The sequence below is a fragment of the Eretmochelys imbricata genome, chromosome 27 (genome assembly GCF_965152235.1).
Source record: "Eretmochelys imbricata isolate rEreImb1 chromosome 27, rEreImb1.hap1, whole genome shotgun sequence".
Classification (NCBI taxonomy): Eukaryota; Metazoa; Chordata; order Testudines; family Cheloniidae; genus Eretmochelys; species Eretmochelys imbricata.
This window is the reverse complement of record NC_135598.1, coordinates 2,682,501-2,704,907: the sequence shown is the minus strand read 5'-3', so window position 1 is coordinate 2,704,907 and position 22,407 is coordinate 2,682,501. Positions and strand designations below refer to the sequence as shown.

General features: G+C 55.3%; 1 protein-coding gene across 1 annotated transcript in view; it reads left to right on the top strand.

The window, feature by feature from the left end:
• Positions 1–834: 834 nt before the first annotated feature.
• ADAM11 (ADAM metallopeptidase domain 11) overlaps positions 835–22,407 on the top strand; it is a 53,935-nt gene continuing 32,362 nt past the window's right edge. The window contains exons 1-3 of the mRNA XM_077806208.1: positions 835–892; positions 1,364–1,554; positions 19,845–19,921. Coding sequence (XP_077662334.1) covers positions 835–892; positions 1,364–1,554; positions 19,845–19,921 — 326 coding nt within the window. The remainder of the gene's footprint in view (positions 893–1,363; positions 1,555–19,844; positions 19,922–22,407) is intronic.

Genomic DNA, 22,407 nt, shown 5'->3' with positions numbered 1-22,407 from the left:
GGCGCTTTTCCTAAGAGCAGGGCTTTGCTCTGTTGTCCCTTGGCCAGCATGTCCAGTGGGCTGCTGCTCTCCAGCCCAGAGGTGGCTGTTTTCAGCAGGGTTGAATGTTTCAAGTGGGCACAGGGCTTTGGGCTGGGCGCAGAGCAGTATTGTTAGAGATGTGCCTGGAGATGGCATGTTAGAGGCATGAGTACAGCTCCCCACACAAACCAGGGTGCTGGCAGCAGAGGTCCCTCTCAAACAGCTGGCACAGAACCCAGCGTGGGGGAGACCCGTCTCTGTTTGGGGAGGGGGAAAGCCCCTGGCAGAGGTGGTCTGGGTGCGTGAGACTGTTCTTCCCGCCCTGCAGAGCAGCAGGGAAGGTGGAGGCTGCCTCGTAGCAGCTGTGGTTGCCTGCACTGGTGCATTGTGCATGTAGGTTGGAGCAGGTGCTTGTGAGAGCTCAGAGGATGCTGGCAGGCAGGGAGGGAGGGATCTGAGCAGCTCACGTGTCTCCTCTGCCTTTTTCCTCCTCTCGCCCTGCTAATGTTGGGCTTTTCTCTCTGTCACTGCAGGCTCAGGATGGAGAACTAGCAGCCTCTGGGCACTGCAGCCTAGAACCCCCTGCCCCAGTTGCTGCTCCTCTCCCACACTCTCCATTTGTGCTGGTTTTCAAAGGTCCATTTTCTCCCTCTCTCCTCATCTGGCAAAAGAAAGCAAAGGAAGAGCGCGCCCACCTCTCAATGCGAAGCCACAAGAAGAAGAAAGGGCACGAAGGTCTCTCTCCAGAGCAGCGTGAGCCCAGCCGGGGCAGATCCCAGCACACGCCGAGCCTGGGGGGATTATGAGGCAAACATGAGCCTCCTGCAGAAGTGGGTGTTAGCAGCTTTCATCTCCCTCGTTCCTCAGTCAGGTAAGTGCTGCCCAAGGCAGCCTCTCAACTTTGGGCTCCCCCTTCCCTCCAGGGATGTGTTTTGGTCCTGGCGCATGCAGGCTGGGGCTGCAGGTCAGGAGCTGACCTCCAGCACGCCCCCGGACCCACTCCCCGCATGCCTTTCCTGCTGGCAGTGAGCAGGGCCCGGCTGCCATCCCCCACCCCTTTTCTGTCCCTGCTCGGTTTTTCCCCAGCAGTGACGGGAGATCTCTTCTGCTGCATCCACATGCTTTTCTGCAGTGCCTCCCCAACACCAAGGTGTGGGAGCAGGGAGTTCTTGAAGGACCTGTTTGGGGGCACAGGGGGGATTCCCCCAGGCTTGGCAGGCTCTGATTCCCTCGCTAGCTGAGCCCGGCCAGTCCACTCACCCCACTCTGCCGGCTAACGCCCAGCCGCCCCTTGGTGAACTCTAATTCCGCTGCAGCGTCTGCTCTCCTTTGCACTCAGCAGGTCGCGCCAAGGCGGAGACGCAGCCTGGTGCTTTGCAGGGGAGGTTTCCCAGCCCCAGATGGGACACAAGGCCGGTCGCTTCAGAACTCACCCACCCCAGCAGGTTAGTGGGGCAGAGCGCGGGAGGAGAAGTCCAGAAGCATCAGCTGGACACCAGGGTCAGGAATGAGCCTCCAGGAGGAGGCAGCCCTGTAAGTGAATCTGTACAAGCATCCCCCTTCCACTCTGTCAGCGCCTTGCACCCAGGGCTGCAAGTGCTCCCCGGGCCCCCGGGCAGGGGCGGAGGAGAGGCATTCCCAGCTGGGGGCTGGGCTGGGGAGCCAGAGGGCCCAGGGCCTGCGCGCTGGGGTGGGTGGATGGCAAAGACCTCTTCAGAGAGGGGGCAAAAGCTGCTTCATGGCTCAGCTGCTAGAAATGCCCCAGGGAAGAGATGGTTGGTGTAGCCAGATTCGGTGTAGCAGCGCCTTGCACCATCACAGCTCAGGGCCTGCGCCATGTCCTTGGTGCTGCACCCCTCCTTGAGCATGTCCTGGGGATTGGGGGGACAGGGAGGCACCCTGCCCCTGCTGTACCCATCCTGGGCTGCCCCAGAGCTCTCAGGGTGCTGGGGCTGCCTGGCACCTCCCACCAGCTGCTGAACCCCTAGCGTAGCCCATTACAGTCTGGGGCCTGCAGGTCTGGGGCGGGTGGGGAGATTACATGGGAGCCCGCGGGCAGGGCTCATGCATAATGAATGGGAGACTCACTCGGGCACAGGAGGAGAAAGCACGTTTGCTGTAACCAGGAGCCAGTTATCAACTCTCACAGGCTAATTCCCTGGCCTTGCCGTGTGGGTGGACGCTGCCATGGGGCCACGCTGAAACCCCACCTGCCTGCATTGCATGGGAGATGGGATCCAGCCCTATGCAGAGACCAGCAGCCTGGGCCCATTTCACTCTGTTCCAGCAAACAGACAGCCTTGAACCCTTTCCTGTGGCTGCATCCAACCCTGCACCAAGACAGAGCCCCCCATGGGTCGCTCTGGCTGGAGCACACGGTGCCTAGGCAAGGGGGGCGAGTTGTATGGGCCCGTGATGCCTGAGCTCCAGCAAATTCAGAGGCTGGGGGGTGTGTATGTGTCGGGGGAGGACTTGGACATGTTCTGGGCACCACCAAAAATTATACAAACCTGCCACCCCTGTTAGGGGCCCCCGCCACGCTCTGGGCCCTGCCCTGGGGGCACACAGGCTGCTGGGTAGGATGTGCCTTGGCCTGCAGCACTTACCACACCCATACTGAGCCTCCTCCTGGGGCTGACTGATCCGTTGAAGGGGGAACAGACCTGACAGGCAGGGATCCTGCTCCCTGTGGTGCTCTGGGAGAGCCCCTGGGACCGTCGCAATCCACTGGCTGATGGGTCCTGGCCAGTCATGGGCAGTTACTGCTCGGGCATATTCAGTCCATACAGACTCTGGGCCCAGGAGGCTGCAGCCTGTGATGGAGTGATCCAGTGAGCCCAGCTCTGAATGCAGGCATCCAAACTCCAGAACCCCACCAGGCCTCCCCCCAGCCCCACGTGTTCATCCCACACCACCCACGGCGTGCCCAGAGGTTCCCCCTGCCCGCTGTCGATACAGCCCCACTACACCAGCCTGCTCAAAACAGACCCAGACAGCCCTTGGCTCTGGATCTCGGCCAGGAATCTGGGGGGCTCCCAGGGTAGAGGGCTTATGGGAGTAGGCTCCAAAATGGCTTTTCAATCTCCCAGCACAGGACTCTCGGTGTCCCCTACTGGCTGATTCACTGAAGAATAATAACCTATTTTTGTGAGCAGCTAATGGAGCTGTTCCTTTAATGTGGGGGTGGAGTCTATGGTGCAGGGTTGGAGGCCCCAGGTTCAAACCTTGCTGACGACCCCACAGGGGTTTCGTTAGAGCAGCTTCCCTGGCATTTAGGAAGCCAAGCAGGTTCTTTCTCTCTGACCCTCCCCGTGGGTAGCAAAGAGCTGCCGAGGTGCCAGGCAAAGTGCTCTGGAATCAGCCACAGGCTGAAAAAGGCCAGGCGTGGCCATGCCAGCTGGGGCTGCTTCTCTCTGCCTCAGCGAGGATCCCTGCTTCCCCTCCCTCCCCCGGGGCGGGGACGGGCTCTGATGGCAGCAGGCCTTGGAGCATGAGGGTATCATCCAGCTGGCACCTCTCAGTGGCTGCAGGCCCCTGGGGAAGGGGCGTTGCAGATTCCAGGTGCCACTAAATCACCAGGCAGGCTCAAGCCCTGAGACTGGGCCTACACCACCCCCAGCTGCATGCTGCCTACAATCTAGTCTGTGGCTGCTGCTCTCCCATGGTGCAGGGGCTGGATCTGGTGCCACCAATGTCTGTGGAAAGACTCCCCGTGGCCCCAGACCCCTGTTGGGAAGCTGCAGATCTGGAGCAGCCCTTCTTCTCTGCAGAGCATGGAGCAGGGCCTGGTGAGGGTCCCTGCTGTGCGATGGTGCAGACGCTGCGTCCGAAGGACCCCCACGCTGCACAGCCACAGACCTGCCAAAAGCTGGTTTCCAGGAGCCCAGACAACGCCCACCCCACCCTGACTCACTCCGCTGGCTCAGGGCAGCCTTTCACTTCATGCTAGTGTTTTTACATCGCTTGGTGGCCCCCTTTTCCTTATGCTTACTCTGACCCCTCTCCTGCCCTCCCTCAGCCCTGCTGGTGCCAGCCCCTGACCCGGGTGCAGTTACACCACACAGGTGCCTGACCCTGCTGCTTTATACGCTAGCCAGGGCTGTTTGGCCCAAAGGTCAGACTCACTAATGCCAGCAAAATCAAGGGAGCCAGCTGGGAATGGGACCGAGGCCAGTGTTATTGGCAATATCCTGCACTCCTCGAGCACCCCATCCCAGCTGCTCCCTTGATTTTGCTGGCATTAGTGAGTCAATCCTTGAAACCCCCTCGGGCGGTGCGACAGGTCACGCTCCCCATTAGCCGTCTGAGCAGACAGCGGTCGCACAGCTCAGTGGTGTCATGCCAAGCCTAGCACCAAAATACCCTGACTCCCTGCCCCATCCACATCACCTGACCAGCCACTCTTGCCGTGACCTTTTCCAACTCAGCTGGTTTATTCTTGCCGGGTTGCTGAGGAGCACAGGGCTAGCCGGACTGGTTGTTAGCGTGGGGCTGCTGGGGACTTTGCAGCTTCCCACACTGATTAGCTACTGGAAAGTAGCTCATGACTGCTGGGCTGCCCTCAATAAGTATTGTGGGGTTGCTCGGGCACTGGCCTGGCTGGTTCGGTGTCGTGGGGCTGCTCGGGCGCTGGGGGCCGGCCTGGCTGGTTCGGTGTTGTGGGGCTGCGCATAAATTTCTATTTTGCTGGCACCGTGTTTCAGACAAAGAAGTGACCTATACAGGTCTAATCTGGGATCATCCCAATGTGACAAGACGAGGCACATGCTAGATACGTAGACTTTTGTAAGGCATTTGCTTGAGACCGCATGGCATTTTCATTAAATATTTAGAATGATCTAAAATGAGCAGGGCGCACATTAAATAGATTAAAAAACTGGCTAACTGATAGGTCTCGAAATGTAACTGTAAATGGGGAATTGTCACCAAACAGGTTGGCTTCCAGTAGGGTCCTGCAGGGATTGGTTCTTGGCCCTGTGCTCCTTTCCATTACATTTGCAGATGACACAAAAATTGGGGGAGTGGTAAATAATGCACAGGACTGGTCAGTGATCCAGAGGAAGCTGGATCGCTTGGTAAGCTGGGCACAAGCAAACGATATGCGTTTTAATACGGCTAAATGTAAATATGTACCTGTAGGAAGAAGGACTAACTGCCATACTGGGGGACTCTGGCCTGGGAAGCAGCGACTCTGAACAAGATTTGGGTTTGGCACTGGATAATCAGCTGAATATGAGCTCCCTGCCACACGTTGGCCGAGAGGGCTAATGCCATCCTGGGATGTATAAACGGGAATCTCAGGGAGAGCAGAGAGGTTTATTTTTACCTGCGTATTTGATGCAATCGCTGCTGGAATCTGGTGCCCAGTTCCGGTGCCCACAATTCAAGGATGATGTTGAAAAATTGCTGAGGGTTCAGAGAAGAGCCACAAGAATGATTGACTGGAAAACCTGCCTTCTAGCGATAGACTCGAGGAGCTCAATCTATTTAGCTTAACAAAGAGAAGGTTAAGGGGAGACTTGGTCACAGCCTGTAAGTAGCTACATGGGGAACAAAGGGGCTTTTCAGTCAAGCAGTGACAGGCGTAACACCATCCAACAGCTGGAGGCTGAAGCTGGCCAGATCCAGACTGGAAAGAAGTTGTATATTTTTAAGAGTAAGGGTAATTAACCACTGGAACAATTTCCCAAGGGCCAGGCTGGGTTCTCAGTCACTGACAGGTTTTAAACTCAAGATGGGCTGGTTTTCTAGCTCTGCTCTAGGGATTACTGTGGGGCAGGTCTCTGGCCTGTACTATACAGGGGTCAGACTGGATGATCACATGCTCCTTCTGGCCGTGGGACCTAGGAATAGCCAACATTACTGGGAGCTGCTTACATCAAGGTCCTTAGACTCGATAGCCAGGGTCAGACCCTCTATTGACCCAGACTGCCCTGCCCCGCATCCATCAGCAGGTCCCAAACCACCCCCAAGTCCTGCCCAGGCTGAGTGTAACAGCTGGCCTGGGTTCTCGGGGGCTGTCACTTCCTTGCTTGTTCCAAAGCCTGCAGGGAGCTGTTCCCAGGACATCACAGGTGCTGCTCTCACAGCAGCAAGGTTGTGTTACTGTAACAAGAATCAGAGGGGCAGCCGTGTTAGTTTGTCTCAGCAAAAAGAACGCAGAGTCCTTGGGGCACCTTAGACACTAACAAATGTATTTATGCTCAAATAAATTTGTTAGTCTCTAAGGTGCCACAAGTACTCCTCGTTCTTGTAACAAGAATGTTACACACCATAGGTAATCTGCTCCTGGGAGAGGATGTGTGATGGGTTGGACAGAGCAGAGGACTGTGAGTCAGGACTCCCAGGTTCAATTCCCAGCTCTGCTACTGAGTCACTGTGTGATTTTGGGCAAGTACTTTGGCTCTGTGCCTCAGTTTACCCATCTGCAAAGTGGGGAGAATATTGAGCTACTCCACAGGAGGGTTCACTGTTGCACTCCCACCTATCTCTGTCCTTGAGCCTGGGCATGAGGCATGGTGGGCATGAAGGGCCTAGAGATGCCACAGAGCAAGAGCCACCCTGTGGCTCCCAGTCCTGGCAGCAGGGCCCTGTGGGGTCGGGGAGAATGTTTGTTCATGGGGAGGAGGCTGGGAATGGAAGGGGCTCACGGCTTCTTTGGGTCTCATGTTCAGAGCTTTGTCTTGTCAGTGTCCATTAGAAGTCAAGAGTCGTGCTTCTGGAGGGGGAGACTGAAGGGCTGATGGCCCTTGGCCTGTGTCCCAGGTCATAGAATCACAGAATATCGGGGTTGGAAGGGACCTCAGGAGGTCATCTAGTCCAACCCCCTGCTCAAAACAGGATCAATCCCCAACTAAATCATCCCAGCCAGGGCTTTGTCAAGCCTGACCTTAAAAACCTCAAAGGAAGGAGATTCCACCACCTCCCTAGGTAACCCATTCCAGTGTTTCACCACCCTCCTAGTGAAAAACTTTTTCCTAATATCCAACCTAAACCTCCCCCACTGCAACTTGAGACCATTACTCCTCATTCTGTCATCTGCTACCACTGAGAATAGTCTAGATCCATCCTCTTTGGAACCCCCTTTCAGGTAGTTGAAAGCAGCTATCAAATCCCCCCTCATTCTTCTCTTCCGCAAACTAAACAATCCCAGTTCCCTCAGCCTCTCCTCATAAGTCATGTGTTCCAGTCCCCTAATCATTTTTGTTGCCCTCCGCTGGACGTTTTCCAATTTTTCCACATCCTTCTTGTAGTGTGGGGCCCAAAACTGGACACAGTACTCCAGATGAGGCATCACCAATGTCAAATAGAGGGAAACAATCACGTCCCTTGATCTGCTGGCAATGCCCCTACTTATACAGCCCAAAATGCTGTTAGCCTTCTTGGCAACAAGGGCACACTGTTGGTGACTCAACAAGGTCCCAGAGTGCCGTGCACAGGCGCTATTCACCTAGGCAGAGGGCACTCCGGTGTCGCTCAACCTGCTCCCGGGGGAGAGCTGCTTCCACCTTGTGCCCCTTCAAACAAGTACTAGGAGGAATCAGGTCCCAAGAGCTGGAAGAGGTTGGCCAGAGTTCCTAGGGGATTTCCTGGGGGAGGGAAGAGGGGTGAACTGTACCAGGGATCACACCAGTTAGCTGCTGGGGAGGAGAAGGAGCACAGAAACAGAACAGCGCCTCATTCATTCATGCAGCAGCCAGCCCTTTACTCACTGGGCCAGCCTCCGCCAGCCATCTGCATACTAACCCCCTGATCCTTGGCCTCCGGCCTCACCAAGCTGCTCCCCCAAGCTGCAGGCAGATCATATGCTTGGCTCCCGCTCCTGACCCTGCCTGAGATAGCCCCATTGCTCTCAGTCAGCACACGGAGGGTTCCGGTTACCGAATCATCCAGGGATGGAATCGGACTCTCCGATTCCTCTCATTAATTGGCTGCTGACCTGGAATCTCTGCCTCTGACAGCGAAACACCTGACCCTGCATCCCTAAATCCAGCACACAGCCCTGCCTCCTCCGTTCTGCTTGATTGGTGTGGCTAGCGCAGCTCTTCACTACTCTCATGGGGGCCTGGGCACTGCCAGGGGGCCAGAGGAATTGCAGACGCAGCTGGACCAGTGTCTCCCACTGGCCAGCACCAGAGGCTGCAGAGGAAGGTTTGACCCTTTCCCAGAGTTCTGTATCAGGGCAGTCACCCGAGGGCTCAGCACAGAGCGAGGTGAGTAGGGCAGGGTTTGGCTCTGGGGCCGAACTGAAAAATAACAATAAACTAAGTTGTATAAAATGTGTTTCGTTTGAACTGAAGCTCAGGGGTTTCATTTTTTCTCACTGACACAAACAAAACATTTAAAAAAATTCATTCCAGGTCAATTGAAACATTGTGTTTGACCTGCAAATAATTTGTGATTTTTTTTGTTTTGGGTCATTTTCAGGTTTTTTATAAAAAACGCTTTTAAAAAAAATTAGCTAAATTTCAGAAAGAAACACAATTTCAAAGCAAACCCCCAAATGAACTGGTTCAACTTTGGGGATTTCCCCCCCATTTTATTTTTTGGGGCCAAAAAATTTGCTGAATTTGACCTGCGTTCCACCTGTCTTTGTAAATAGCTCGGGGGTCCCGCCCCGTCCGATGGCATTTTGGGGTGAACATTTGCTGAAAACATTTTGCTCGGCTCTACTCATCACCCCCAACCCCAGAGTGCTGGGCTGTGGAAAACCCGGCCCCAGGGTTTGGGCTGAAGTTAGGGAAGCTGGGGGAGTCTTTCCAGTCTTCAGCAGGCGCTGGCTCAGGTCCTACCATGCCTCTGGGGGAAATAAGCCCAGGCTGTCACTGATTGGTTTCTGCCAGGAGCATGAGATACGCCAGTACAGCCAGCCAGTGCATGGGCAGGTGCCATGCTTATCACTCACGTCTGGGGCTGGCCCTTTCCTGGAGCCTGGTGAGCTGTTTTCCTCACTGAGATCTTGGAGCTGGGAGTTCCACAGATCAACAATTTCCTTCTAGGGGAATTAACTGGTTTTAATAGGTTTTGCCCAGAGGTCATACACTGCTCAGTTCTTGAGGTACCATGGACCCATGGAACCCCCCAGAAAGAATAATAGAACTGGAAGGGACCTGGAGAGGTCATCTAGTCCAGTCCCCTGCACTCATGGCAGGACTAAGTATTAGCTAGACCAGAGGTGGGCAAACTACGGCCCGCGGGACCCTCCTGCCCTTCCCCTGAGCTCCTGGCCGGAGAGGCTAGCCCCGGCCCCTCCCCCGCTGTTCCCCCCCTCTCCCGCAGCCTCAGCGTGCCGCTGTTGCAGAGCTGTGTCCTGAGCCAGTGCTCCGGGCAGCGTGGTAAGGAGGCGGGGGGTTGGATAGAGGGCAGAGGAGTTTGAGGGTGTGGTCAGGGGTGTGGATAGGGGTCGGGGCGGTCCGAGGACGGGGAACAGGGGCGTTGGATGGGGCGGCAGGGGATAGTCAGGGGTGTGGGGTCAGGGGACGGAGCAGTGGATGGGGCAGGAGTCCCGGGGGAGCCATCAGGGGGCGAGAAGTGTGGGGGGGGGTCGGATAGGAGCCAGGGGCCAGGCCACCCCTGGCTGTTTGGGGAGACACAGCCTCCCCTAATCAGCCCTCCATACAATTTTGGAAACCCGATGTGACCCTCAAGCCAAAAAGTTTGCCCACCCCTGATTTAGACCATTCCTGACAGGTGTTTGTCTAACCTGCTCTTAAAAATCTCCAATGATGGGGTTCCACAACCTCCCTAGGCAATTTATTCCAGTGCTTCACCACCCTGACAGGTAGGAAGTTTTTCCTAATGTCCAACCTAAACCTCCCTTGCTGCAATTTAAGCCCATTGCTTATTGTCCTGTCCTCAGAGGTTAAGAAGAACAATTCTTCTCCCTCCTCCTTGTAACAACCTGTTACATACTTGAAAACTGTTCTCATGTCCCCTCTCAGTCTTCTCTTCTCCAGACTAAACAAATCCAATTTTTTCAATCTTCCCTCATAGGTCATGTTTGCTAGACCTTTAATCATTTTTGATGTTCTTCTCTGGACTCTCTCCAGTTTGTCCACATCCTTCCTGAAATGTGGCACCCACAACTGGACATAAACTCCAGTTGAGGCCTAATCAGCGCAGAGCGGAAGAATTACTTCTCGTGCCTTGCTTACAACACTCCTGCCAATACATCCCAGAATGATGTTTGCTTTCTTTGGAACAGCATGACACTGTTGACTCATATTTAGCTTGTGATCCACTATGACCCCCAGATCCCTTTCCGCAGTACTCCTTCCTAGGCAGTCATTTCCCATTGTGTTTGTGTGCAACTGATTGTTCTTTCCTAAGTGGAGTACTTTGCATTTGTCCGTATTGAATTTCATCCTATTTACTTCAGACCATTTCTCCAGTTTGTCCAGCTCGTTTTGATTTTTAATCCTGTCTTCCAAAGCACTTGCAGCCCCTCCCATCTTGGTATCATCCGCAAACTTTATAAGTGTACTCTCTATGCCATTATCTAAATCATTGATGAGACTGCTTAATCAAGAGATAGCTTTCAGAGGAAGAGGGCCACCCAACCACCCTCCACAACCGCTCAGGCATCATCTAAACAGCAGTTTTGATGGGCTGGTCGAGGGTTCGAGTCCTTCCACTCCTCTGGATTTACAGATGCATCTTTAGCCCCCCCTCACTCCCTTTGGGGACTGCCTTGCCCATTTCCACCAGGCTGGGGAATGGATCACCATGGAGCAGTGGGTCTCAGAGGTCATAATGTCAGGCTATACCATCCATTTTCTGTCACTTCCCTCCCTCTCTCTTCTGACTAGGAACAATAGAACTGATCCCTTCCCCTCACAGAGGCGGGGGTTCTCCTCAATATATTTCCTTCTGGCAAAGACAGACGGAGGTTGGAGACCGATCTTAGATCTAAGACAGCTGAACATGTTCGTAAAGCCTCAAAAGTTCCTAATGGTGACTCTGGCGACTATATTTCCTTCACTGGAGGAAGGAAATTGTTTTTTGGCCCTCAATCTAGAAGATTCCTACTTCCATATAACGATACACCCTTCACATCAGAAATACCTATGCTTCACCATAGGCCAAGACCATTTCCAGTACCAAGTGCTCCCCTGCAGCCTATCGTCAGCCCCAGTGGTATTTTCAAAGGTCCTAGTGGTAGCGGCAGCTTACCTTTGGGAGGAAGCCATGCTGGTCTTCCCATCCCTCAATGACTGGCTACCCAAGGGCCGTTCCTTCGAGACAGTGCCATCTTCCACCCACATGGCCCTTGCTCTGTTCCGGTAGTTGGGCCTGCAGCTGAACATAAAGAAATCCATGCTGGTACCAGTACAACGGCTGCAGTTTATGGGGCTGCCCCCAACCAGAGCAAACCTCCCTTTAGACAGAGCTGTGACCTCATCAGGCCTGGTAGGTTCAATTCAGGGAAGCCATGGGACCACAATAAGGAACTGTCTTCAACTCTCAGGCCATATGGCAGCTTGCGCCTTTGTGACCAATCATGCAAGGCTTTGTCTCTGCTGCTTCCAGGGTTGTCTCAGAAGAATCTACTCTCCGAGCAAGGACTCCTTGGACAGGCAGGTGACTGTCCCCTTGCATGTAAAGAACTTCCTACATTGGTGGAAGGTGCAACTCAACGTCTGTGCGGGCGTCTTTCTGTCACCCAGTCCATAAGTCACTAACAACTGACATATCATGGTCACCATGGAGAGCCACCTGGACACTCTCATGATTCAGGGCACCTGGATGGCCTGCGAAGCTAGGTTCCAATTCAACCCATTGGAGCTCAGGGCAACCAGGAACACTTGTCTCAATTCCTGCCCTTCATCCTGGCAAGGCAAACTGGGTCATGAAAGGCAACATGTCCTGCATCTTCTACATCAACCAGCAGGGAGGAGGAAGATCCCCCTCCTTGTGCCCTGCAGCCCTAAAGCTCTGGAGCTGGTGGATAGCCCACCATATACAGAGCTCAGCAGCCTACCTCCCAGGCATGCAGAACACCACAGCCATTGCCCTCAGCTGACACTTCTCCCACGAGTACGCATGGGAGCCAGACACGCAGGTTCTCCACAGTATATTCCAGAGATGGGAATGGCCAGAAATCCATCTTTTCACCACCTCCAGGAACAGGAAGTGCCCTAGCTTCTGTTCAAGGGGGGGCCTAGGTCACCCCTCCCCTCACCCTTCCTTCTGCCGTGGAAGAAGAGTCTGTTCTATGCCTTTCCCCAACACCCATAATTCGAAGGGTGCCAAACAGGTCAGGCAGGACAAGGCCAAAGTAATTCTCATAGCACCTCCCTGGCCAGGGCAAGCTTGGTACCCTGACCTGCTTCAGCTCTGTGTCCAACGGCCAGTTCAGTTCCGTTCCTGACCATCCCTCGTCTCCTGTCTCAGGATGCGCGTCGCACGTGTCATCCAACCCAAGTAGTACTTCACCTCAGAGCCCGGCTCCTGGATGGTTCTCAGGGAAGAGGCTTCCTGCTCTATGGATGGGAAGTTGGTGCTATTAAACAGTAGGAAAACATCAACCTGCATTACTTACTTGCAGAATTGGTTCCCCTTTCCCTCATCCTAGATTACCTGCTGGAGCTGAAGACATCTGGGTTATTGATCAGCTCAGTCAAGGTACACCTGGCCGCCATATCAGCCTTTCATTCCCTGGTCAAGGGATTCTCCATTTTTGCTCAGTCCCCTTTCATGTCAAGTGTGAGCCTGCTTTCCTTTCAGTTCTTACAACAGGGTGGCACTCGCCTCTCGCGAGCGCTCCCCTGGCTGATGGTTCTTTTGGTGGGTCTTCAGTGACACAGCCCTCCCGCCAAGTCACACACACCGTCCCCCCTTCTAGGTATACAGTCTTTACTTCTTTCTGTTGGCCCTGATATGGGGCCGTAGCACCAAGGCTCCCTTCCTGGAGACACTGCTTTCCTTAACAGCCCAACAGGGGCCCATCTCAATACCCTTTCAGCAGCCCTTGCTTGGGCTCAGTCTTCAACCAGCCCAGCAAGGCCCATTATGGTACCCTCGCTTGGTCTGGCTAGGTTCTGGGCTCTGCCTGCCCACACTGATCTGTCCATCATCCTGCTGCTCTCCCACCCAGCTAGGCACCCAGTGCTCCCTCTTCCAGCTCCAGGCAGCAACTGACTGCTCTCTGCCTCTGCTGCTTCCTTTTATATGGCCCTTCTGGCTCCTGATCGGTCACTCCAGTAGCTCCTCTGATTGGCTGCTCCCCTGCAGCCACTCTAGGCTGCCTGGAAGACTTCTCTTCTACTCTTTTCTGGGGCAGGGTGAGTCAGGGCCGCGAGACCTCCAGCAGGGGGCCTCCGGACCTACTCCACCTCGTCACAGACTGTGTAAACTCTTCCCTCACATTATATACTGCACTCCGTGTTGGGATCTTAACCTGGTTCTCAACCACCTTGTGAGACCTCCAATCAAACCAATGGTAACCTGCTCCCTACTGTTTATTTATGAAGACGGACTTCTTAGTTGTCATAACTTTGGCCCATAGGGTTGGGGAGATTGGAGTCTTGATGGCAGATCCCCTCCTTTACGATGCTCTTCAACAAGGTCTCCTTACATCCACATCCTAAATTCCCATCAAAGGTTACAAAGGAAGACAATAAAGTCAAATACTGACCTAAGACCTTGTGCACCTACTGCCCTGTCACCTCTGCGAATGTCACAAGAATGCATGAAATTGCCTTTTCATAGCATTACAAGCAGAGACTTGGCATGCCCATCAAATGTCACAGAGCTTCTTCAATGCCAAGACTTTATTTTTGGGATGTACTTTCTTTTGAATGGCTGTGAATTTAGTATGTGCAGCTGACCCAGAGAGAAAAGTGTACACAAATTTCTCCAGGACGGGGAAAAAAATTCAGTGCATGTTTGTTTCCTTTGCACACATCGACAAAAAGGGATAAGGAGGTTTTAGTACCGTTATATAAGGCACTGGTGAGACCTCACCTGGAGTACTGTGTGCAGTTCTGGTCTCCCATGTTTAAGAAGGATGAATTCAAACTGGAACAGGTACAGAGAAGGGCTACTAGGATGATCCGAGGAATGGAAAACTTGTCTTATGAAAGGAGACTCAGGGAGCTTGGCTTGTTTAGCCTAACTAAAAGAAGGCTGAGGGGAGATATGATTGCTCTCTATAAATATATCAGAGGGATAAATACCAGAGAGGGAGAGGAATTATTTAAACTCAGTACCAATGTGGACACAAGAACAAATGGATATAAACTGGCCACTAGGAAATTTAGATTAGAAATTAGACGAAGGTTTCTAACCATCAGAGGAGTGAAGTTTTGGAATAGCCTTCCGAGGGAAGTAGTGGGGGCAAAAGATCTATCTTGCTTTAAGATTAAACTCGATAAGTTTATGGAGGAGATGGTATGATGGGATAACATGGTTTTGGTAATTAAATATTCATGGTAAATAGGCCCAATGGCCTGTGATGGGTTTTAGATGGGGTAAGATCCAAGTTACCTGGGAAAGAATTTTCTGTAGTATCTGGCTGATGAATCTTGCCCATATGCTCAGGGTTTAGCTGATCGCCATATTTGGGGTCGGGAAGGAATTTTCCTCCAGGGCAGATTGGAAGAGGCCCTGGAGGTTTTTCGCCTTCCTCTGTAGCATGGGGCACGGGTCACTTGCTGGAGGATTCTCTGCTCCTTGAGGTCTTTAAACTACAATTTGAGGACTTCAATAGCACAGATATAGGTGTGAGGTTTTTTTTTTTGTAGGAGTGGTGGGTGAAATTCTGTGGCCTGCGTTGTGCAGGAGGTCAGACTAGATGATCATAATGGTCCCTTCTGACCTAAATATCTATGAATCTATGAATCTATGAATGCATGAAATTGCCTTTTCATAGCATTACAAGCAGAGACTTGGCATGCCCATCAAATGTCACAGAGCTTCTTCAATGCCAAGACTTTATTTTTGGGATGTACTTTCTTTTGAATGGCTGTGAATTTAGTATGTGCAGCTGACCCAGAGAGAAAAGTGTACACAAATTTCTCCAGGACGGGGAAAAAAATTCAGTGCATGTTTGTTTCCTTTGCACACATCGACAAAAACTAAATTGTACCTGTGCTTGAAACAGTGAACATACAATGCTTGAGGTACCACTTCCTGCAAGAGAGCTTGCACACCGTGAAGATTTCCACTCATAACATTGGCACTATGAGAACTCTGGGCACTACAGTTCTGCATATCAGTACCACACCGTGGCGATATGGTCTTCATGTACTGAAGGAGAGGCTTTGCAGAAAGTGACTTGGCGGGATGGAAACCAACATCCTTCACTGCTGGACAACACTGGCTGTTGTCCCATTGACTGCAGCAGACCATCCCAGTGGCTGGAAACAGGCAGATTCCAGGATCCTCCTGGCCCCACATGCTCCTCCTGCGACCCCCTCAGAACCCAGCACCCATAGCCTGCTGTCTGGGGCTGACGTGCTGGGTGCCCTGGAGCAAGCCTCTTCCCCTCTGTGCTGGTGGCCCATCTGCACTGTGGGGCCTCACTGCTCTGCAGGGGGAGGGGAGGGAGTGGTGAGCTTCACTCCTTGGTGTTTATAAAGTGCTTTGGGGTCAGGTAGGAAGGGCTGCCCTAGCCCGGGACTCTGGAGAGCCGGGCTCAGGTCCCAGCTCTGCTACAGGCTCCCTGGCAAACATGGAGATGCTTTGGAAATTCCCATCCAGCTCTGTGCCTCAGTTTCCTCACCTGTATCATGGGGACAATGGTCCTTCCACTTCCCCACCCTTTGTTTGCCTTGTCTAGTTGGACTGAGAGCTCTTAGGGGCAGGGCTGTCCCTCACTCTGTGTGGACACTGAATTGTGGGCATAAGGCTCCAGGGCCAAGCCTCCACTGCAATGAATGAGGGCAGTTCCCTCCTCTCTGAGCTGTGGTTTCAGGCTGTCTGCAGACTCAGGCACTATTGCTCAGCTCACATTTGGGCCTTTTCTTCACAACCATAAGAACTAGAATTTGTTTCTAGGAACATGGGACTCGCCAGACTGGACGAGTCCAGGGTCCGTCTAGCACAGGTGACTGTCTCCAGCCGTGTCCAGCACCAGCTGCTCCAGGAAGAGGTGCAAGAATCTTCTTTCCAGTGAACAGCTGCAGAATAACTTCCTGATCAATTAGTGTTTAATGGCCTGAAGCAGGAGGGGTCAATATCCCTTATAAGAAAATGGGATCAGCTCTACTACAACTTCAGACTTCCTCATTAACCATAGCCACACCAAGTCCTGCTAAGCTCTCAGCCTCAATCAGATCTTGTGGCAGCGAGTTCCTCAGGCTAATTGTGTGTTGTTCATTGACTGTCCCTATTTTATTAGCAGACAGGGTGAAATGTGGCACCTGATCCCCCTGCTCTGTCCCACACATTGTTTGGTGTCCTTCTATCATGGCCCCTCTTCTTTGTCTGCTTTCAAAACCAAACAGTCCTGACTGTTTCTGTCTCTCCAGACCTCCCACTCTGAACCCCATCAATCTGATTTGCCCATTCGGAGTGGGGGAGGGACCAGCACTGAGCAGTGTGGGGGGTGAGACCCACTGAGGGTGACAGTACAGTGTTTCAGGGGATGGTAAATGGGTGCTGAGACCTGGAGCTAGGCGGGGATTCTGTGGGGCATTGCATGCGGCAGAGCGCGGCTTGCAGCGTGGGGGCCTGGGCATTTGCTCGCTTTTTATGGCGGGCTGGAAGAAAACTGGTGTGTCCCCAGGCAGATGGGCTGGTGTTTTCCTGCTGTCTGACCTGGGATGGGTTTGGCTCAGTCCAGGGTGTGCAGCAGCCTGGCCCCGGTGGCCGCGTCATGGGCTAGCCATGCTCGGCTGGCCTTGCGGGGGTCTCTGGCGGCTCCCCAAGCAGGAGTCACCATTTTTGCAGGACTAGGGTTGGCAACTTTCTAATCACACGAAACCGAACACCCCGTCCCATCCCTTCCCCAAGGCCCTGCCCCTTCCCCAAGGTCCCGCCCCCGCTCACTCCACCCCCCCCCCCATCGCTCGCTCTCCCCCACCCTCACTCACTTTCACCGGGCTGGGGCAGGGGGTTGGGTGTGGGGCTCTGGTGTGGTGCCAAAAATGAGGGGCTCAGGGTACGGGCTGGGGCAGGGGTTTGGGATGCAGAGCGGGGGAGGGATCCTGCTGAGGGTGTAGGCTCTAGGGTGGGGCCAGGGATGGGGAGTTTGGGGTGCACTAGGGGGCTGGGGCAGGGAGTTGAGATGTTGGGGGGGGTTCAGGCTCTGGGAGGGAGTTTGGGTGCAGGAGGGGACTCCGAGCTGGGGCAGGGAGTTGGGATGCGGGAGGGGGTTGGGGTGTGGGGTCCCAGAGGCACTTACGACAGCTCCTGGGAAGTGGCCGCCAGGTCCCTGCAGCCCCAGGCCCATGGGTGGCCAGGGAGGCTCCGCACACTGCCCTCGTTCCCTCAGGCGCCACCCTCGCAGCTCCCATTGGTCGTGGTTCCCAGCCAATGGGAGCTGCGGAGCCGGCATTCGGAGCAAGGGCAGCACGTGGAGCCTCCCTGGCTGCCCACGCATCTAGGGACCACTAGGACCTGGCAGCCGTTTCTGGGAACCGCGCGGAGCTAAGGCTGGCAGGGAGCCTGCCTTAGCCCTGGGCCCCCGCTGCACCGCTGACCGGACTTTTAACAGAGCTGCCAGGGTCCCTTTTCGACTGGATGTTCAAAAAACGGATGCCTGGCATCCCTAAGCAGGACCCACAGGAAAGGGCGCAATGTTTTGTACTCCCTCTCCAGCTGCAGCACTTCCACCGCAGTGAGAGCTCCCCCTGCTGGGTCTGCAGTGACCCCAGCCTGCACGTGTGAGCCTACTGGGGCGTGGCTCTTGCCGCCGTGGCTCGCTGTGCAGAGAGAAGCTGTTAGCGTCTAAACGTGTTGACCCAGACAGCGCCTTGTGTCAGCACAGACACCACTCATCTCCCCCTGAGAGGGCAGTGGCATGCCCCCTCCAGCCCCTCTCTGCAGATGGGGGGCTGCAGTACTGGGGATAGGGAGGTTATAGTGTTGGGGTGATGCAGTGGCGGGGCAGTGTGGTGCCAGGAGTTTGCAGTGATTGGGGGGTTGCTGTGCATGGGGCATGAATTGTGGGGCATGCAGTGCCGGGGGTGCAGTGTCAGACGTGTGCGTTGTGGGGTGCGCAATGCCAGGAGAGTGCTTTGTTGGGGGTTTCAGTGCCGGGGAGTATAATGCCAGGTGCATCATTGCCAGGGGATGCAGTGCAAGGGGGTGGATTGCCAGGAGGGTACTTGGTTGGGGTTGCAGTGACAAGGGGTAGAGTGCCAGGGACGTGCATTGTGGGGAGGTTCAGTGCCAGGGGCATGCAGTGCCAGGGGGTGCATTGCAGGACTTGCAGTGCCAGGAGGGTGCTTTGTTGGGGGTTGCAGTGCCAGAGCGTGCAGTGCCAGGGAGTGCATTGTGGCGGTTGCAGTGCCAGGAAGGTGCTTTTTGGGGGGGGTTGCAGTTCTAGGGGGTACAGTGCCAGGGCTGTGCATTGCAAGGAGTGCAGTGCCAGGGGGTGCATTGAAAGGCATGTAGTGCCAGGAGGGTACTTAGTTGGAGGTTGCGATGACAGGGGGTAAAGTGCCAGGGTCATGCATTGCTGGGGACGCAGCGCCAGGGGCGTGCATTGCTGGGGACGCAGCGCCAGGGGCGTGCATTGCTGGGGACGCAGCGCCAGGGGCGTGCATTGATGGGGATGCAGCGCCAGGGGCGTGCATTGCTGGGGGACCCAGTGCCAGGGGCATGCATTGCTGGGGGACGCAGCGCCAGGGGCGTGCATTGCTGGGGACGCAGCGCCAGGGGCGTGCATTGCTGGGGACCCAGTGCCAGGGGCGTGCATTGCTGGGGGACCCAGTGCCAGGGGCGTGCATTGCTGGGGACGCAGCGCCAGGGGCGTGTATTGCTGGGGGACCCAGTGCCAGGGGCGTGCATTGCTGGGGACGCAGCGCCAGGGGCGTGCATTGCTGGGGACCCAGTGTCAGGGCTGTGCATTGCTGGGGACGCAGCGCCAGGGGCGTGTATTGCTGGGGGACCCAGTGCCAGGGGCATGCATTGCTGGGGGACCCAGTGCCAGGGGCATGCATTGCTGGGGGACGCAGCGCCAGGGGCGTGCATTGCTGGGGACGCAGTGCCAGGGGCGTGCATTGCTGGGGACGCAGTGCCAGGGGCGTGCATTGCTGGGGACGCAGCGCCAGGGGCGTGCATTGCTGGGGACCCAGTGTCAGGGCTGTGCATTGCTGGGGACGCAGCGCCAGGGGCGTGTATTGCTGGGGGACCCAGTGCCAGGGGCATGCATTGCTGGGGGACGCAGCGCCAGGGGCGTGCATTGCTGGGGACGCAGCGCCAGGGGCGTGCATTGCTGGGGACGCAGTGCCAGGGGCGTGCATTGCTGGGGACCCAGTGCCAGGGGCGTGCATTGCTGGGGGACCCAGTGCCAGTGGCGTGCATTGCTGGGGGACCCAGTGCCAGGGGCGTGCATTGCTGGGGACGCAGCGCCAGGGGCGTGTATTGCTGGGGGACCCAGTGCCAGGGGCGTGCATTGCTGGGGACGCAGCGCCAGGGGCGTGCATTGCTGGGGACCCAGTGTCAGGGCTGTGCATTGCTGGGGACCCAGTGCCAGGGGCGTGTATTGCTGGGGGACCCAGTGTCAGGGCTGTGCATTGCTGGGGACGCAGCGCCAGGGGCGTGCATTGCTGGGGACGCAGCGCCGGGGCATGTATTGCTGGGGGACCCAGTGCCAGGGCTGTGCATTGCTGGACAGGGTGTGTTTTAACTCTGCTTCTCTCCGGTTCTTGCAGTTTGTGCACCTGGCCCAGGTGAGCTTCCTCATTCATGCCTTTGGCTCGGCCTTCACCTTGGACCTGGAGCTGAACCAGTAAGTTCTTCCCTGGGGCTGTGGGTGGCCTGGCTCAGTGCCCCGAGGGCTGGCCCCCATGAGTCAGGACTGAGGCCCAGGGCAGGCTGGGGTGGAAGCAGGCGAAGCATGGCCTGTTGCTGCCTGAGAGACAGCTCCACCAGCAGGGGATCCACCCCGCAGTGCGTGAGTTGGTGGGGCTCAGCCCAGGTGCCCGCAATCAGGGATCCACAGCATAAAGGGCACAATGGGCCCCACTACTGATTGCAGCAGAGGAGCCGTGGGCTCCGTGGTGTGGGGGATGGCCGAGGCCATGTGTGTGGGGGAGGCTCTGAGCACGTGTGCAGGAGACGCTCTGGGGCAGCGGGGTGGGGTGGGGGGGTCCGCGTGCCCTGGCACTGTGCTGGGCTGGCTCCAAGCTCTGGCATCGGGTGAAAGCTGCCCCCTTAATATTTCATGGAGCCCTCTGGAGCCACCCAGCTCTGACACTGAAGCCCCAGGCCCAGGTGCGCTCCAGAGCTGGGGTGTAATGGGAGCCGGAGCGATCAGCCCGAGCGGCTGGCGATTGGGTTTCCGTGCCGGGGAGTGAACCTGCAGCGCTCCTGGGGGGTCCCCGACAGCCAGCCCCACTCTGACCTCACTCCAGTGCTCCTCCCCGTGACCCAGCTGAGCCCCCAGCCCATTGCAAGGGCCCCCAGGGAAGAGCGGGTGCAACGTGGACAGTGTGTACTCTGTGTGTGTGGTGAGAGCGCAGCTGTGGACAGTGTGTGTGTGTGGCAAGAGCGCAGCTGTGGACAGTGTGTGTGTGTGTGTGTGTGTGTGTAATGAGAGCACAACTGTGGACAGTGTGTGTGTGTGTGTGTGTGTGTGTGTGTATAATGAGAGCGCAGCTGTGGACAGTGTGTGTGTGTGTAATGAGAGCACAGCTGTGGACAGTGTGTGTGTGTGTGTGTGTGTGTGTGTAATGAGAGCACAGCTGTGGACAGTGTGTGTGTGTGTGTGTAATGAGAGCGCAGCTGTGGACAGTGTGTGTGTGTGTGTGTGTGTAATGAGAGCGCAGCTGTGGACAGTGTGTGTGTGTGTGTAATGAGAGCACAGCTGTGGACAGTGTGTGTGTGTGTGTGTAATGAGAGCGCAGCTGTGGACAGTGTGTGTGTGTGTGTAATGAGAGCACAGCTGTGGACAGTGTGTGTGTGTGTGTGTGTGTAATGAGAGCGCAGCTGTGGACAGTGTGTGTGTGTGTGTAATGAGAGTGCAGCTGTGAACAGTGTGCAGTGTGTGTGTGTGTGTGTGTAATGAGAGCACAACTGTGGACAGTGTGTGTGTGTGTGTGTGTGTGTGTCATGAGAGCGCAGCTGTGGACAGTGTGTGTGTGTGTGTGTGTGTGTGTGTGTGTCATGAGAGCGCAGCTGTGGACAGTGTGTGTGTGTGTGTGTGTGTGTGTGTGTGTCATGAGAGCGCAGCTGTGGACAGTGTGTGTGTGTGTGTGTGTGTGTGTGTGTCATGAGAGCAAAGCTGTGGACAGTGTGTGTGTGTGTGTGTGTGTCATGAGAGCGCAGCTGTGGACAGTGTGTGTGTGTGTGTGTGTGTGTGTGTGTGTCATGAGAGCAAAGCTGTGGACAGTGTGTGTGTGTGTGTGTGTGTCATGAGAGCGCAGCTGTGGACAGTGTGTGTGTGTGTGTGTCATGAGAGCGCAGCTGTGGACAGTGTGTGTGTGTGTGTGTGTGTGTGTGTCATGAGAGCGCAGCTGTGGACAGTGTGTGTGTGTGTGTGTGTGTGTGTGTGATGAGAGCGCAGCTGTGGACTGTGTGTGTGTGTGTGTGTCATGAGAGCGCAGCTGTGGACAGTGTGTGTGTGTGTGTGTGTGTGTGTGTCATGAGAGCAAAGCTGTGGACAGTGTGTGTGTGTGTGTGTGTGTCATGAGAGCGCAGCTGTGGACAGTGTGTGTGTGTGTCATGAGAGCGCAGCTGTGGACAGTGTGTGTGTGTGTGTGTGTGTGTCATGAGAGCGCAGCTGTGGACAGTGTGTGTGTGTGTCATGAGAGCGCAGCTGTGGACAGTGTGTGTGTGTGTGTGTGTGTGTGTGTCATGAGAGCAAAGCTGTGGACAGTGTGTGTGTGTGTGTGTGTGTGTCATGAGAGCGCAGCTGTGGACAGTGTGTGTGTGTGTGTGTCATGAGAGCAAAGCTGTGGACAGTGTGTGTGTGTGTGTGTGTAATGAGAGTGCAGCTGTGGACAGTGTGTGTGTGTGTGTGTGTGTGTGTCATGAGAGTGCAGCTGTGGACAGTGTGTGTGTGTGTGTGTGTGTGATGAGAGCACAGCTGTGGACAGTGTGTGTGTGTGTGTGTGTAATGAGAGCACAGCTGTGGACAGTGTGTGTGTGTGTGTGTGTGTGATGAGAGCGCAGCTGTGGACAGTGTGTGTGTGTGTGTGTGTGTAATGAGAGCGCAGCTGTGGACAGTGTGTGTGTGTGTGTGTGTGATGAGAGCACAGCTGTGGACAGTGTGTG